General features: G+C 46.4%; 2 protein-coding genes across 5 annotated transcripts; one reads left to right on the top strand and one right to left on the bottom strand.

Annotated features, from left to right (window-relative positions):
• The first annotated feature begins 12 nt into the window (after positions 1-12).
• dzank1 (double zinc ribbon and ankyrin repeat domains 1) lies at positions 13-9,070 on the top strand. Of its 4 annotated transcripts, none has more exons than XM_035520856.1 (21): positions 13-193; positions 506-629; positions 728-881; positions 1,235-1,358; positions 1,491-1,557; positions 1,644-1,750; positions 2,390-2,472; positions 2,614-2,731; positions 2,891-3,004; positions 3,240-3,332; positions 3,567-3,689; positions 3,969-4,124; positions 4,615-4,852; positions 5,201-5,304; positions 5,762-5,845; positions 6,161-6,263; positions 6,338-6,402; positions 6,482-6,565; positions 7,037-7,164; positions 7,540-7,614; positions 7,889-9,070. In XM_035520856.1, the coding sequence occupies exons 2-21, from the start codon at positions 521-523 to the stop codon at positions 8,058-8,060; spliced, it is 2,301 nt and encodes a 766-aa protein (XP_035376749.1). In that variant the 5' UTR covers positions 13-193; positions 506-520; the 3' UTR covers positions 8,061-9,070. The 4 variants fall into 4 exon arrangements, with proteins under 4 accessions (XP_035376749.1, XP_035376748.1, XP_035376751.1 ...); XM_035520855.1 differs by having other exon boundaries at positions 13-268; XM_035520858.1 differs by lacking the exon at positions 7,889-9,070 and having other exon boundaries at positions 13-268; positions 7,037-7,204; positions 7,540-7,591.
• Positions 8,962-16,561, bottom strand: kat14 (lysine acetyltransferase 14). Its single transcript, XM_027016650.2, has 10 exons — positions 16,303-16,561; positions 15,697-15,818; positions 15,154-15,275; positions 14,777-14,958; positions 12,387-12,806; positions 11,471-12,036; positions 11,185-11,318; positions 10,769-10,944; positions 10,325-10,515; positions 8,962-10,143 (listed from the first exon to the last, which is right to left on the bottom strand). Exons 1-10 carry the CDS (start codon positions 16,559-16,561, stop codon positions 9,970-9,972), a joined length of 2,346 nt encoding a protein of 781 aa, XP_026872451.2. The 3' UTR covers positions 8,962-9,969.
• Positions 16,562-16,916: the final 355 nt, after the last annotated feature.

Genomic DNA, 16,916 nt, shown 5'->3' with positions numbered 1-16,916 from the left:
CAACATAAAGCTCGAAAAGTACGATCACCTTCAGTTTTAGATTTAAATTTCCGTCTAATTTTTCATAATTCAAAATAGCCCCCGCACGATGTATATTATCGTTACTGACGTATATGGAGTTATATGGTGCCACATAAATATGAATACCGTTGCTGTTGGCTCAGACGGTTACTAAGGGCTGCGTGATGCACCAGTAAGAGCGCACATTACTGCACTACCGAGTTAGTCGCTGCGGCGTCGCTGGATACAAAATCGTGAAATAGTAACGGTAAATGTAAATCTAACTGCAGTTTAATTGGACACTATTCAACTTAAGAATCATATGATCTAATCTTACTCCAGTTTTTATCACTTTGCATCATTCATGATAATCGCTTCTACTGTTTAGCAAGTTTGTTGAGTCTGCCGCATCTAGCTAAGTTATCAGAAGGTTTCTGGTGTGTTTGACCTACGATATTCGTTAATGCTTAAATGCTGTTCTCTCTTTTTATATCTTCTCTGAAAGATCTAGAGACTCGGAATGACTGCCGGTTCCGTTGTGGCTCCGTTCATTATTCCTATTCGCGTGCCCCCTCCGGGGAAATCCAAGCACGAAATAGACACCGCCACCCCTATTGAGATCAAATCAGGTCAGGTTGAGCTCTCTGTATGTTTTCCCCACTATTCGAGTTACAATGGTGTGATAACCACTGTGATTACCCCCCCCCCCCCCCCCCCCCCCCCCCAGACACACCCGATGTAACTGTCTTCTACACACTGGATGGAAGTAAGCCGGAGGTGCGGAGAAGGCCGGGCTTCGGGGACGGTGGCACCCTGAAGTACGCGGAGCCCATCCGCCTACCCAGCGGCAAAGTGCCCGTGAGAGCTGTGGCTGTCACCAGGTACTGCAATGATAAGAGCAAAGCTCCCTTACTGTCCATACTCCCTTACAGAAAATCCCAGATTAAAATAAAAGAGTTTTTAAGATCACGTTTCTCAGTGGTTTTATTTCTTTTAAGAATCAGTGAGGGTCTGTCACCAAACAACTAGGATACTATTTGCTCAGTTATATAAAATTAAAGACTTTATCCTGAATTAGAAGTCAACATCATTTATTTTCTCAAGTGGAATTTGTCTAGAAGTAAGAGTGGGCTTTATAGATGGGAATCTGATTTGGGTGTGTATGTTTACACTTTACGACATCGTTGGTGTGGCCATTTGCTTCGGGGGTGACAGAAAGTCTTTCCCACTACAGTGATGGCAGAGAGAGTGCTGTGGTCACCAAGGTCTTTATTGTGGAATATGTTCCGTCGGAGGTGCAGACACACTCTGTGAACAACCTGGAAGACCAGGATTACTCTCTAAACAACTCCATGCATGTCAGTTTGCAACCTCTATTAGAAATAGCTATATCACTACAAAAAAACTTAATACCTAAGTGCACAGTGGCTATAAACATGACCTTATAACATTTTAATATGTATTTTTCTCTCACCTTTTGTACTGGACAGGATCGCAGTGCTCAGGAGCAGGAGAATGGTGCTGGAGATGCCTCTGGGAAACATTTAGGTTCCGTTGGTATGGAAATGTGGAAGGAAAACCAAAGCACTAAACTGCAGTGTTTACTCAGCTTGTCACATTTCTAATGACACTGTGTGTTTTAGAAAGTCCCACCATTGCACCTCGGAGTGTTCGAAAAGGCCCTCGTTTTTTGCCCCAGCGTCAAAGGATCGCTCCTGCAGCTGTGCCCACGCAACACACACATGTACAGGTGTCCTACACACTCTGTACACCCTGAACACGCTTAAACACACTGAAACACATGCGTCGCACAGACATATAGTGTCATTAACCAAGAAAACACACACACACATACTCAGATGCATGTAATACAACCCAAATTCAGATGCATTATGTATGTTTTGAAGGGTCCAGAATTTGTCGTATCATCAAAACATTTGTTAATAGCATTAGGCAATGAGAGAAATACTGTGCCGTAAATCTTTTGCCCTGCTAGCTAATTTCCTACATATGTTTCCAGGTGTGCTCAAGTTTTCATACCCCACCACCTGCCCATCTCCTCCCTGTTTCCCAAGCCTTGATTCCTGCACCTCCATCTCTGTTCTGTAGCACAAAGGTGGAAGTTTAGACTTCTAGCTCAAAGCAGAAGTTGCCCTGAACTTCAAGTTTGTAGAGTTCTCTTCCATTTCTGCAGTCTCACATTCACTCTTCAGACCATAACCGGTTAAATGAAGCTCAGTCTGTGCTAGCGAAGAGGACGTTGCAGGCAGTTGTGTACATGGGGCAGCAGCTTACACAACACAAAGGATGCATGAAGCACACACAGGCCAGTGTGTTTCTGCCACACTTTATACTTTATTTATAGGTTCATTCAGTCCTGTCCTTTCAGAGTGCAGGGACGGTGCACAGCCTGTTCAAAAAGCTGACCAGAACACAGATGTCTCGCATCCAGAGAGAAACAGATTTCCTCAGGTGAGAGAGAGATGAGTCAGAATAGAAGGTGTCCTTTTCCTGAATCATTAAGTGCTAACAGTGTACAGTCTTCTGTGTGAAAGAGTGTGTGAGATGATCATCAGCAGTCCACATGGCAGGTTTGAATCTGTCTGGCTGCAGGTGCCCAGAGTGTTTGAGCCATCGTCCATCAGATCCCTTTGCCCGATTCTGCCTGCACTGTGGGGCTCCATTGCCCCCCATCCCAGGAAGGAGACTGCCCCCTACTGAGGGGGGACAGGTAATTGCAACTACATAAGCCTGCACACAATCCCATTTAGTCTGTAATCACATATTTTATTTTTTTTAAATTGTAAATGATGTAAGTAAATGATGTGCTATGGTCAGTTCAGCCCATTTCATATGATTGCTGGTGATATATGCTTGTTCTTTATGCCAGATGGCCCAGTGTGTGCAGTGTAAGAGCATGGTGCCAGTGAACACGTCCTCGTGTGTGGTGTGTGAGGCTCCTCTGGAACCACAGCTTCAGCCCCAGGCCAGCCTCAGACTGCGGGTATGCTTCATTGCACACACATACACTACACACGGCTCTACATAGCGTCCACAGAGCAGCTGCACAGAACATATCTAGAAGAGTGACTCTGCAGAGCGGTTGTAGGTGCCGTGCATACGACTGTGCGCATTCTACATATCTGTCTTCATATTTCCCTCATGCACACATTCTCTGTTTGTTTGTTTCAACCCAATTTCTCCCTGATGATAGTTGTCGTATTTTAACATGTCCGTAGGACAAAGTGATCTGTCCCTCGTGTGGAACAGGAAACCCGGCCCACATCTCATACTGTGTGACCTGTGAGACCAAGCTATCTCAGACTGACAGGGTAAGAGCATAGCTAGTCAGATGCATGCTAGGTGTTTATACAATGTGTCAGAATACTTAGCTCTAAATTATAATGCAGCCTGTCAGAAGTTGGCTGGACTTCAACATCAGTTTTTGTAGCCTCTGCTAAATTGCACTGCAAAGTTGTCTATGAGCTCTACGTGGACTAGGACAGCAAGCATGGATAAGTGACTCATTCCCCAGCACGTGTGCGTCCTGCTGATGTGCTGTGCAGCCCCTGCGGAGCGGACAGTGTGCCCCACCTGTGCCCTCCTCTGAAGGGAAGATGGTCTCCTGCTCTAAATGCTGGCGAGTGAATCACTCTGACGCCCGCTTCTGCGACTGGTGTGGTGCCAAGGTGACAAAGCAGAACCCCTAAAACAGGAGTGAGCTAAACAAGCCCCCCAGGTCTAGATACAGACCCCCTAAAAAGCCTGCATGGGTCCAGCAAAGAATGAGTATATTCCAAACTCTGTTTCTCTGTAGTAACACCTGCCTCTCCTGTTCAGAACACTAGCTTTATGTGACATTTGACAATTTTAAGTACACGTTCAAAAATCTCTAAAATGAGAATGTGTATCAGCTGTAGTGTGTGTGTGTGTGTGTGTGTGTGTGTGTGTGTGTGTGTGTCTCCCAGCCTGGACACGTAGCGAGTTCTGTGACCTGTTCTCAGTGTGGAGCAAGCAGTCACCCTTATGCAAACTACTGTGGAAACTGTGGTGTGTTTCTGGAGGGTCCACCCCGCCGCAATGCCCAGCTAGGGCCACAAGAGGGCACACTGGAGCCTGAACAGGTAAGTGGAAATAACAATGAGATGGAATAAGGCTACACAGGAGGCAGGAATTGGCAAGTGATCTGTGTTTATTATTGAATAAAAAAGAAATGAGCCAAACCAATAACTATGTTATTGTTTTATGTAACTTCTCAATGTGCGTCTCTCTACACATGGAAAAGCTCATGTGTCACCCAGGGTGCTCTCTCTCCAGAATCAGCTAGCCTACTGAAAGAGAAAATGTTTAAATAGCCAGTTTCAGTCGACTGCCGGATCGGCCTGACAGTTACTTATATAATAATTATCTTGATAATGTGAGTTTGCACATATGCATAAAGAGGGCAAAACAAAGACACAAACTGACATGGTAATTGTGTCTTTTTGATTGTTCTGATTTAAAATTTCTAGAATTTTCTAGAGCCAGAACTATGACCTGAGACTAATATTAACAGTATTGAAATACCAAATACCAAAGAATCTTCATGACATTCTCTATCTATCTGTTTGTCAGAGTTCATCTGTAGGCGTCACCTGGCAGCCTGTCCCTGCCTGTCCGGCTTCTCCCACGCAAGCCGAAGCAGCAGTGAGCACAGCTATGCATGTGGATGCGCAGACGCAGACTGTGGGGCTGTTCTATCCCAGTGGCACTGAGCTGCAGAGAAAGATCCAGAAGAGGGAGCTGGAGCTTAGCAAGCAGGAGAAGATGAGTGACAGGAAGCCGCTCCTCACAGCCATTAGCCCTGGACGAGGTGGAGCAGCACAGTGACACGCATACTGTGCAGAGTACTGCCCTCACAAATACTTTTACCCTATGAGTATTTATCAGTGTAGTAAAACACGTAGTGTAGTAACACTAAAGTCACAATCAGACTAAGTACTCACACTGCTGAAGCTCCTGGCTTTCTTTTGCATTCAGAAAAAGATCCCACAACAACCATTTAATATAAATCCTGTTCATCTTCACGGGTAACCACCTTAAGCGTATGCATATATTCCATTGTTAATAGCATTAGTAATAATAACTATATATAATAACAACTAATAACTAGTCTCATCATAAATATGTTTTATTGTGTGCTGTAACAATGTGTGTGCAGGGTTCTGGAGGAAACAGCTGGATCACATTTGTGCTCACTTGCGCAGTTATGCACAGAACAACAGTGAGTTCCGGGCACTGGTGGGAGAACCAAGGATGGGCAGGGTGAGAACAGAACACCGTCCTCTCTGGAACACTGCTCACACTCTGCATGCCACTGCTTGCCATTCCAGAACACATGTTGCAACTTTATAGACAGTTCCAAACACCTGAAGTGTCAAACATTTTACACAGCTTTGCTGGCTATACTTAATTAACCAAACTTTGCAGGGGTAGAGTTCATGAGAGGTTGCCTTCTAAGTTAGAGTGAGCTGTTTGGAGACACTTTGTACTGTTTTCCTGGGCATGTTGCTTCCTGGACTATATTATGTCATGGGGAGTCATCCACTCCAGGTTTAGGGCTCATGCTACCTGGAATCTAACCCTTATCAGCTAATCCTAATACCCAGTGTGTTCACTGTGTTTAGAAACATGGCGCCAAAACATTCACAAAATGTGTCAAATAAGTTCTGTACTTCTTCAATATCCAGCATTATTTATGTGGGATTTTTCCATTCTCCAGCTGGTTTCTGCTGCCATCGAAGAGGACAGTTATGAAGTCAGTCTACGTGTTAATTTCATCTCTGCATCTCTAGAGTTATCCAGGGTAAATAATCTCACAGCTGCTTGCTCTAGTTATGTGTAGGTCTCACTGATATGTCGCCTAAAAAGAATTTGGCAGTTTGTCTATAACTTGTCTGAGGTGAAGGCCAGCATTAAAGGAATACTTCACCCAGAAAGCTGATGTTGCTAACAACAAAGAAAACAAGTAGGAGACAGTTAGCGTGAACACACATGATGTCATGCTACCTGCTTTCCACCACTTTTTACTGTCATTCGGTACTCTGAAGTGCAGTAGTGCTCATGTAACTCTGGACATGCAGAGCAGTGTGCTGGAAGGTGAACTCTTGTCTTTGTGTAGTCATCTTCTGCAGGGCAGCTGAGTAGATTTGTGGCTGAGAAACACAACCTCAGCACTGTTACTGAGGGAAGAGCCAACCTGGCAAGGAACCACACCAGCCTAGGTATGCGAGTTCACACACACACATAAACAAACAAACAAATTTGAACATTCTGATTCATGTGTATGTCTGGACAGTGAGTGAGAATGGGTCAGCAATATTTGGGACAAGCACCAAGAGCCAAAAGCAGAGCATCACTTTGGTCAGTATTCTTTTCGCTCGCTCTCTCTCTCACACACACACAATAGATGCCATACATTGCAACTGATGCCTTTTTACAGGAGTCTAAAGACAGCCTGTTGCTGAAGGAGGTCGGTCCAGAGGGGCTTGGCCGAATCGCTGTGGTGCAGCAGCTATTGGATGAGGTGAAGCAAGAACACCAATCATATCACCCTAAACTCCCAAAAAAATCTACAAAACAGTTCTAACATAATGGCAGCAGTGATTTCTGCAGAAGGATTAGCAGATTGTATTAAATTTTTTTAAAGTGATGAGTCACTTTATCTGCAGTGCAGATAAGGAGCACCTGCTTTATTAGTAACACCAAGGTAACAGGTTTGCTTCCCAAGGGAGCACGTCACACTGATAAATACAGAAGTTCTTGTGTCTTGTAAATCACACACCAGATTCTCTTGTTGATGTCCACACGATTCTAGCTATTTCACCCATAAGGATGTGATAACTTCTGCACAAGTCATTGTGTTAAACCGTTACACCTTAATATCATGATTATTATTATAAACTGGAGTCATTGAAAGGATAAAACTGTGTCTTAGTGGGCTTTGTGAGTCTGCACAGGCTCTAGAGCATTAGTGTGTGTGTGTGTGTTTTTCTAGGGTGCCAATCCATCATGCCTAGGCAGTGATACACGCCCTGTTCTGGTTGCTGCTGTGCTAAATGGGCACCATGATGTCATCCCTGTGCTAGTGCAGAAAGGAGCAGATGTGGACCAGGCGTCTGGGCCGTGAGTCTCAACTCCATAAAACCAACAAGATCACCATCAGGTGGCAGAACAGACACTGGAGTTTCCAGAGTCACTTTACAGACTCCCACCATTGTGTTAGTTGTGTATTACTGTAATAAAAATGTCAGCACTGCAGTGCTGGGGTGAAACCTTGACCCAGGCTCCTGAGACTAAGATGTATGTATGCCCTGCTGGAAACGGACGATAAATAAAATGTAATGACTGTAGACAAATAAACGCGTGTCGACGCCATCTGAATTTCTGTCAAGTGTTCTGTCCAAGCAGTGACCTCAAGCATAGGGAAGATACTACATGAACTAAACTGACTAAACACATAAACTAAAATGATGACGATTGTAAATGTGGCCATCATAGGTTGAACAACACGGCCCTGCACGAGGCTGCAGCTCTGGGGCGTGAAGCACTACAGTGTGCGGAGGTCCTGCTCGGGTGAGAGCTTCCATCTCTTCATAAGATAGCCCTTCAGTATCAGACATTAGACAGTGATAAATAACCTTAATGCTCCATTAATGGAATGCTAACCTTAATGGAAGCAATGTGACCTCCAATAAATAGTCTGTTATCTCCAGTAAGTAGCCTAGCACTAATGGTGGTCCAGTCAAGTTTTATCATTCATTCTGAAGCTCCTGGCTGAGGATTCAAGCTTTCTAAAAGAAGCGTAAATATTTGTAGTTGCTGAGACCTCCTGTCCTCTGGCTCACAGGTGCAACACAAGCTTGCGGAAGCTGAACGATGAGGGCCAAACTCCGTATGACATAGCGGAATCCACAGGCTGCAGCGCCCTGCTTTCCCTGATGATGTCACATAGGGGACAGGGCCTAGCACAGCCCCTCCCCAACAGCAGGAGCCCCTCGGGACTCGACACGTTCTCATAGGCTGTTTTTTAACAGTGAAGTGAATCATTTATGCATGTTTGGCTTTTCTACAGCTGCTTGGTCCACTGTATCTTTAGAAACACCTGGACAGACGTCATCACTGCTACAACTCGAAGGAAAAGTTTAAATGACAATTGTCCAAAGATAAGGGTGTGCTTTACCATAAGCATGGCAACATGAAGACCATTGTTACATGGTTGAGCAAGCATCACACTGAATAGTCTCATTTAAGATAATCATAACACTGCAATGCTTTTGGGAAACATGGCTCTGCTTATTAGTTACATTATTTGCTTTGAGCCTGTTTTTAGATTTGAAGCATGGCATGGAACTGGATTGTGACTCATTCACTCACGATTGGAAAGCAGGAAATTCTTCACAAGGTGGCAGTGGCACAGTGGCGCTTCAGATCAATGACACCATTTGTCCTTGTATAAATCAAGCCTATAGTGAATGAGGCTCAGGCAGAGAGACTCCTAGTTCGGATCAGATACTGAGGTGAACATGCTCAACCACAGTGGTCATGAACATCCTCCAACGCCTTCATGGGAAAATAACCTGTATTAAATGTTGACAATGTCCTACTTTCCATCTTCTGGTGCAGTCAGACATCTAGTGAGTTCTTTCTCTCAGGTCTTACAGTCCAAGGCTGTACTAAGATCAGTAAGCTATTGCTGTTTGAGAAAAAAGGAAGAACATGTTAATAGTAGATGCGGACACACATGGACAACACATGCAGCATTTCATGACAAATAAAAGACTTTCCTGGCTGTGAAGCAGTGGAATGGGACTCACAAGCTCACTCTGAGCAAGCAATAAATTCTCCCTAGGTAACACTATTGAGGAAAAAAATAATGGGTACTGTGTCACAGTGGTGCTTCACATCAATGACAGCATGTGCTTGTTTTTAGACACATTATTGCATTTTTGTTTTAATTTGAAAATGTTTCCAGTATGATTCAAAATGTTTAACACAATTGGCTGTGACAAAAAAAAGATTAATCCAGTCATTCATTTCATGTTTTTTCTGAACATGATTAGTTAGGTCCTGACATTTTATTCTCATCATATAGTTATATAGAAACATTTTATGGAAAATGGGGGGGGGGAATTACACATTTACTTCACTGGAAATAAAGAGCTCAGTTTGTCTGACCCACTGACAGATTTAAACAAGACAGGGCTTTAAACACCCTGGTTTAGAGTGAAAAACAACAAAGAAAAATGACCATCACTACACACAACCTGCTTGTTTACGTTAGAGCATCCGAATTAAGGAAGTACGACCAGCTCAGACACACACTAGTCCTGGCTTAGTGTCATGCATTTGGGAATGCAGCTCGGCCTCAAGACTGAAACTCACGGACATCGAAAGCAAGCTCTTTCTGGTTCAGCCCATTACTATGGTAACCTGAACATCTAGCTTGTTCACCAGTGAGCTTTGTGCTAAAAAAACCAGCCAAATAAGAGTATGAAACTGACCTAATACCAATTAGGAAGAACACAAAAAAAAAAAAAAAGTCTGTGTGTGGTTTGTCTGTGATGGTACATCACCACAAAGGTGGTCCCACAGGACACTGGTGGGCAAGCCCTTTTCTTCAGAAATTACACAATACATCACAATGTACAGTACACACAAAATGATGACACACACACAGTCTACCATGTGTTCTACACATTAACATAAGACCTCTAAATCCACAAATCCCATATAAAGACAAAGTTGCAGTTTGATGCAACATGGAGCAGTGTGTCAGTAATTGGACAGTGTATTTTCTCTTGAAATTGCAGCGTCAGTCGTCATTTCCTCCAGGTGCCCTAGTCAGTGCTTGGGAAATCCAGCCCAGACTGTGTGCCTGATGGGCGAATCCAGGGGTGTGGTGAGCGAGACCAGTGGGCATGGTGGGCGTCAGCGCCGCAGCCGCAGGGAGAAGGCGTGGCGGCACTCTCTGCTGTCCACGGGGTAGTATTTGTCGTAAAAGTCCAGGATGTACTCCTCCGCCTTGAAGCCAAACTTCTGGTAGAGCAGCATGGCCGGGTTACTGGCTGACACGTGCAGGGTCACGTCCTTCCCCATGCATGTCTGCGTGGGGGGGAAACGTGAGTTATTATAATTAGTTCCGGTATTGTGTATTTTCGTTGTTGTGTGTTTCCAGTGTTGTGTCGCCTACGTCCTGGGTTGTGTTGTGCATTTTGTGGGTTGTGTCGTGCATTTTCCATCATGCTGTGGGCATCTCATGTTGTGCAGCATGGGAAATGCCCACCTGAATGAGGTGGTAGATCATGAAGGTGGCGATGCCGGCCCTCCTCCACTCAGGATGCACCAGCAGGAAGGAGATGTAGGCCTCGTTATACTTCACATCAGGCACCATGAAGCCAAAGCCAATCACCACCTTCTTATAGAGCACCACCACACTGAAGTCTGGGTACTGTAGGCACTCGGACAGGTCCACGCCTGCACACACACCACAGAAAACTGTCTAGTACAGCTGTTCAGGAACTGTAAGGGAGGTTTGGAATCTTTCAGAACTTTAGTTAAGGCCATGAGCAGGCTTGCAATGTTTCCATGTTAGTTGCGTCTGCCACTAGAGACCGACACGTGACCACAGATCTCACATTTCCTCTAATATTTAGTCCCGGCAGACATCACGGCTACGCAACAACCCAGCTGTGACATGGCTGCCCTGCAGGCACTCAGAGGGACTCACCGGGCCAGAAGACATCGTGGCACATAGCGTTGACGGAGGGGATGTGGTTGGGCCGCACGTAGCAGTAGTCAATGGGCGCATCTGGCTCGGCCACCCAGGATGGGTTGCCCCTGTGCGGGTATGCCCTGATCTCTGCCAGCAAGCTCATCTTCAGCGGCCTCGTCTCGTAGTCTCTCCTGAAGGTACATGGATACAAACACAGAAACGCGAGTACACACACACACACAACCTGAGCTTGCAGTACAAAAATATCTCTGGGTTGCTTTTAAAGTCCTTCCTCACTGGCAAAAAAATTTTTTACCGCACATACACAGGCCTGGGTCTGTTGTGGGGTTGCAGGGAGAATGAGATATTAAAGAATTAACTAAAAATGTTGGAAACGTGTGAAAGAGATAGTATATGTTCTGTGTGTGTACCTTATATAAGGTTTGAGCATTCTGGACGTGTAGGGGCTCTTGATGCCCTGGTCCACACAGGCGTCCGAGCCCATCAGTCTGTGCCAGAAGGAGACGCTGTGTTGGTGGAAGCCCTTCCTGCTGGCTGCTGGCACCTGCACACACCATGACATCAGAAAGACACAAAGAGCCACTCAGCACACACCTGCCTGTGTGCAGCACACACAGGAGGAGAGTAAATGCTATCCATGTTAAAGTATGTGGAGCGAGTGTGTGGAGTGTGTTTAGAGAGCGTCCCGAGAGTCACCTGAAAGCGGTCGAGGATGCGCAGGTCGCGGCTGCTTGTCCTGTACTCCGTGCCATCTGTGACGCCACGGCTGGCCATGCCCGCCTGGGCCCCGTACACACCCCCGACCAGGCTGAGGGCAGCGCTGACGGCCTGGTCGGTGTCCAGCAGGGGGAGCCCTCGCTCGCGCTTGGCCTGCCGCACCAGCAGTTTCCGGCGCAGGCGACGGGCCTGGGGCGTGACGGCGAGCGCGTGCGGACACGCCTCCAGCCGCCGCAGCAGGGCGCGCTCCTCGTACAAGCCCAGGGGGGCGTGGCGAGGGATGGGCGTTGGCCCAGCCACGCCCCCCTCGCACCTTTCCTTCCTTCGGTCGCCAGCGCTGCGGCCCCGGGTGCCCGAGCCCTCATCCTGGCACCCCTCTTCTTCAGCCCGCACCTCATCCTCACTCTCCGGCTCCTGCTTGACAAGCTCGGAGGGCCGCTGCTTCTTCCGGGCGAGAAGGGTGCCGGGCGGCAGCGGCACACTGGGAGGGGGCGCATACTCGATGCCCGGGTCGATCACGCCCTCGCCCTCCAACTCCTCGTCATCTGGGGCACACAATCATGTGAGGAAAAGAACTGAAGCAACGTATCGGCGCTCGCACATGTGCAGTAAACAGTAGTCTGTGGCCACGTGCAGTAAACAATTGTATGCCTCTCGGTGTGAGAAAATGAAGTAGCTTGTCTTTCAATATTTTGAAGTCTTTTGAAAACTTGTCATTGAATCATGCAACTGAATTGTTTTTACATGTAGCATCACCCCAGTATAAGCAGAGTGTGTGTGCGTGCGCGCGCATGTGTGTACTGCGTGGCCACACACACAAACCATGAGCAGTAATTTTAGTGGAGTAGAGCACACCGGTGTGAAGCATCATCGAGCAATGCTTGCAGGGACTCACCATGAAACAGTGCTTGAGGGGGCATGACGTCAGGAATAAGGTCCGCCTCTGAAAGCAGGCTGGGCGTGGCTGAGTGGGAGGCAGGCGTTCCCGGAGCAGAGAAGTCGGGCGAGGGCGAGGGCGAGGGCGACGTGAGCGGCGTCCGGTCGGAGGAACTGAGAGAGGCGAAGTCGAGTACCTCTCCCTTCTCCAGCTGCAGGTCGGGCCGGCGCCCGCGGCCACCCAGCTTCACGGGCGTGGAGGCTGCGCTGCGGTCCAGGAAGCCAGCCGCCTCCTTCTGCGCCCGCCGGATGTCCTTGGCCTCCTGCGTGCGCGAGCGCTTCTCCTTCAGCTGCATGGCGCTCTCCACCGGGTTGCGTCCACCCCGCTTCCGCAGGCCCTCCACTGTGATGGTGGGGTCCAGGGACGGCCGGGATGCGGCTGAAGGTGGGACAGGGGAGATGTGGGGACACCGTTAACCATCTAAACCACTGGGAGCACCACACATTCGATTCCAAATGAAAACATGAACGAAATATAAATTTTTTTAAACTGAAAATGAAGAAAAAAGAATAACGGGCTGTTCAAAAAAAAATGGCTTCTTCATTTACAAACTCGAATATTTACAGTATAAACTGAAAGTTATTTACAGATTTAGCTTTTCTGTTGATCAGTGAACTAATCTTTATAACCTTTATTTCTGATAACTGCTTTACAGCTGTGGGGCATGGAGTCAACTAACATCTGACACCTGCAAACAGATATTCCAGCCCAAGCTGACTGGACTACATTCCACAGTTCTTCTGCATTCTTGGGTTTTGCATCAAAAACAGCTTTTTTGATGTGACTCCACAAATTCTCAGTCAGATTGAGGTCTGGGGATTGGGCTGGCCACTTCATAGCATTATCTTGTTGGTCTAGAACCAGGATGTTGTTCACTTTCTGATGCATTTGTGGTCGTTGTCCTGCTGAAACACCCATTTCAAGGGCATTTCTTCTTCAACATAAGGCAACATGACCTCTTCTAGTATTTGTATATATTCAAACTGGTGCAACGGTGCCTGGTATGCGATAAACGGTTCCAACTCCAAAGTATGAGAAACATCCCCAAACCATTATGCTTGTACCTCTATGTTTTACAGTCTTCACAGTGCACTGTGGCTCGAATTCAGTGTTTATGGGTCGTCTCAAACCGTCTGTGGCCTTTAGACCCAATAAGAACAATCTTGCTCTCATCTGTCCGTAGAATGTTGCACCACTTCTCTTTAGGCCAGTCAATGTGTTCTTTGGCAAACTGTAACCTTTTCAACAGGGTTTCTTGCAAATAGTTTGGCTTCACATAGGCGTCTTCTGATTGTTGCAGTACTCACAGGTAACTGAAGATCTTTGATTTCCCTGGAGCTGATCATTGGATGCTTCTTTGCCATTGTTATTCTATGATCTACGCAGATGGTAGTATTTATTTTTCTAACGTGTTTCAGGTTTTGTTTGCTATTTTTAAGCATTTTAGCTGAGCAGCCAATTATTTTCTGCACTTCATTATATGTTTTCCCCTCTCCATTCAACTTCTTGATCAAAGTTCTCTCTCTTTCGGTACAATGTCTGGAACAATCCATTTTACTCACTGAGCAAGAGCTAAAACCAGCAGGCACAACATTTGCTGCCCTCCTTCTTTAAATAAGGGCCATAATTGACACCTGTTTCGTCATAGAATGAATGACCTCACTAATTGAACTCCACAATAGTATTAATTTGAATATGCCCCTTTCATTAAATGAGTCAATTACACCCAATTAGCAGCGTGCATGTCATGACTGTTGATTCTGTTGGTTGCCCATTACTCTGCTACACCTAGTCATGAATTCTTCCCCATGTTGTATTATCTTTTCTGCCAAAATCAGTAATTAAATACATTAGTGATGTTAGACTGCTATTATTTTGCATATTACTGTACTAGCTGGGCTAGTTCCTTCTTGAGTCTTGGTCCTCCCAAGGTTTATTCCTCATCCCCACCTGGGTTTTTTTTTTCCTTGCCTCTGTTGCCCTCGGCTTGCTCATTAGGGATTTGAACCCATAAAGCTGTGTAAAGCTGCTTTGTGACAACTTGTAAAAAGCGCTATATAAATAAACTTGACTTGAGCCTAAATGGTACACCATTAGGGAATTTTACCTGGTTTAAAATATAAAGGGTTATTAGTATGCTGCATTTCATAGCTACTTGCTTTAGTAGTAAATGAGCCATTAGGAGTTGAGATGAATCACATGTATAACCATTGCACGCCCCACAGTCAGGGTCTTTGGCCACACCACCATTACAGCAAAAAGCATTAAATCACAGATGTGCATGAGCTGGTCAAGACCTGTCCTTCTGAGCTGGCCCGATGGGTTACAGGGCCATTATGGAGCACTACCTTTAGCCTTGAGTGAGGCGGCTGAGGTCTTCTCTCCCTCCGGCCTGAGGGTGGGAGGCCGGTTCTGCACAAGCTTCCACCAGCCGGGCTCACCGAACTCCTGAGCCCCGGAGCGGAAGAACGTGGGGCTGCCCACGGAGAGGCACCCGGCCACCGTGCTCCACCACGTGGACGTCTTCTTCCTGAGCACAGAGGAACACCAGAAACGATCACACGCTGTTGGAACCTTAAACGAATGTTTGGGACATTCAGTTTACTTTAATTTTGTTGCCATAAACAACATTAGCCTTGCACTTCTAGTATAACTAAAAATTGATATTTGGACACAAAAAATCCCCCAAAACTGAGCATGTCTGCGTGATTCCTGTCTCACTCACCTTGTACCCAGTAGGAAGGTCCAGTGTCGGCTGATGAAAGCACAGATGTCCTCTTTCCAACGGAAGTAGCCCTGTCGGCCTGTCCCCTCAAGAGACAGGTTATACATGGCCAACATCACAACCTGCACACACACAAACTAACCCATCATGCTTTACATCACATGTTCACACACCTTATAAACCCAAGGCAACCAAACACACTTCAGTATTCCCATCAGCATAGCACAGACAACTTTAAAGTTCACTTTAGGCATGATGAATTTGGTTTAATATGGACAACCCATCTTTTGCTTAATATGGGTCTGGTAAAGCCATCCCTCACTCAATCTGGGTCTGGTAAACCCAGTTCTCACTTAATCTGGATCTGATAAACCAATCTCTCACTTAACCTGGGGCTGACAAAACCATCTCTCACTTAAAGTGGGTCTGGTAAACCCATCTTTCGCTTAAGTCGGGCATGGCAAACCCACCTCTGGATCTTAAATTGCTGCTCTGTGGCTCTTTTTTGCTTTTGCTGCCATGCAGAGCACGAGTGCATTTCACCTGCTGCCACGTGAGCCGCATCCTCTCAAAGCTCTCCTTGTTTTCGTCTGAGCAGTCCATGCATGTGAACTTGAAGAAGTTGTCCCCTTTCAGGTAGCTGGGCTGGTCTCCTCGGAGCTGGGCTGAACGGCCAAGAGAGAGGAGTGAAAAATCTCCAAGACAAAGACGGAGATAAGGCCAGACAACAACTCTTCTTTTCAGGGCCAGAGTTTATTGACACAGAGATGTGATACATACACACAATATCCTCAGCCAATCATGAGTCACACAGAATCATAGCAACCAGTGACAGTAACTTATTATCCACATATTTCCATAAACCTTATCATTTCACTTTTGCTTAAGTAAACTCTGAGCTTCTATATTTATGCACAAAAACCTACGCTCTTGTCAACAGGTGCAAAGATGCTCAATACAACCTAAAAGATCCAAACTCCACACACACACACACACACACACACACACACACACAGTACATTGCACCCCTGCCACCTCAAGTGGGTAACTTAATTTAACCTCTTGAGTTAAAGCCCGGTGCAAAAGTTCACTATCCCCAAACACAGTGCCAAGCTGTTTCTCCAGCCACTGCCCTGCCCCCTTTCTCACCCGAAGGGATCCACTTGTGGCACTTATCGCAGTAGAAGGACATGTCCTCGTTCCAGCCCCCCTCGCCATCCTCGCCTGCATCGCTGTTCAGCGAATCACCGCTTTGGTCGTGCGAGAGGTCCACCGATGCCTGGTCCTCCGACTCCACGATGAGAAGCGTCTCCCCTTCCACCTCACCCTCCTCCAGGCCTTCAGAGACAGACGTGCACATGGGTCCCTCGCCCTGTCCCACCAGGCTCCGCTGGTCCCCGCCGTCCATGCCTGAGGGTGGAAAGTTAAAGATGGTGTATTCAATTCGGTTAAGAATACCAAAAGCATTGGCTAGACTGTCTCTACATCCTGGCATTTACTTAAACAGAAAAAAGTATGAGAACTCTAGGCCTTGTAATCACAAGCTAAGAATTCCAGCACAATTGAATAACGAATTGGTTATTAATATCTGATCTCTACAAGGGGGTCCTCCCTGCATATTTTGCAAGTGTGCAGGCATAAAAATGACAGACTAAGGAAAAGGGGCTCTGGAGAAAGGTCTGGATTGAGGGCATGGGATTGAAGAACGGGGGCTCCTTTGTTGGCAGACGTTAGCAACAACAGCTAATATCGTTTACAGCAAC

The sequence above is a fragment of the Electrophorus electricus genome, chromosome 21 (assembly GCF_013358815.1).
Source record: "Electrophorus electricus isolate fEleEle1 chromosome 21, fEleEle1.pri, whole genome shotgun sequence".
NCBI classification, from domain to species: domain Eukaryota; kingdom Metazoa; phylum Chordata; class Actinopteri; order Gymnotiformes; family Gymnotidae; genus Electrophorus; species Electrophorus electricus.
Note: the sequence above shows the minus strand (reverse complement) of the source record. Positions and strands in the feature narration are given on the sequence as shown.

Bases quoted from the DNA above. Each gene is read 5' to 3' on its own strand.
- kat14 (XM_027016650.2), bottom strand. From the start codon at position 16,561: ATGGACGGCGGGGACCAGCGGAGCCTGGTGGGACAGGGCGAGGGACCC. The intron at 15,819-16,302 runs GTGAGAAAGGGG...TTGGCCGTTCAG, and splicing joins CCACAAGTGGATCCCTTCGG to CCCAGCTCCGAGGAGACCAG. The intron at 11,319-11,470 runs GTGACTCTCGGG...TGGTGTGTGCAG, and splicing joins GCATCCTCGACCGCTTTCAG to GTGCCAGCAGCCAGCAGGAA.
- dzank1 (XM_035520856.1), top strand. From the start codon at position 521: ATGACTGCCGGTTCCGTTGTGGCTCCGTTCATTATTCCTATTCGCGTG. The intron at 882-1,234 runs GTACTGCAATGA...TTCCCACTACAG, and splicing joins AGAGCTGTGGCTGTCACCAG to TGATGGCAGAGAGAGTGCTG. The intron at 1,359-1,490 runs GTCAGTTTGCAA...TGTACTGGACAG, and splicing joins CTCTAAACAACTCCATGCAT to GATCGCAGTGCTCAGGAGCA.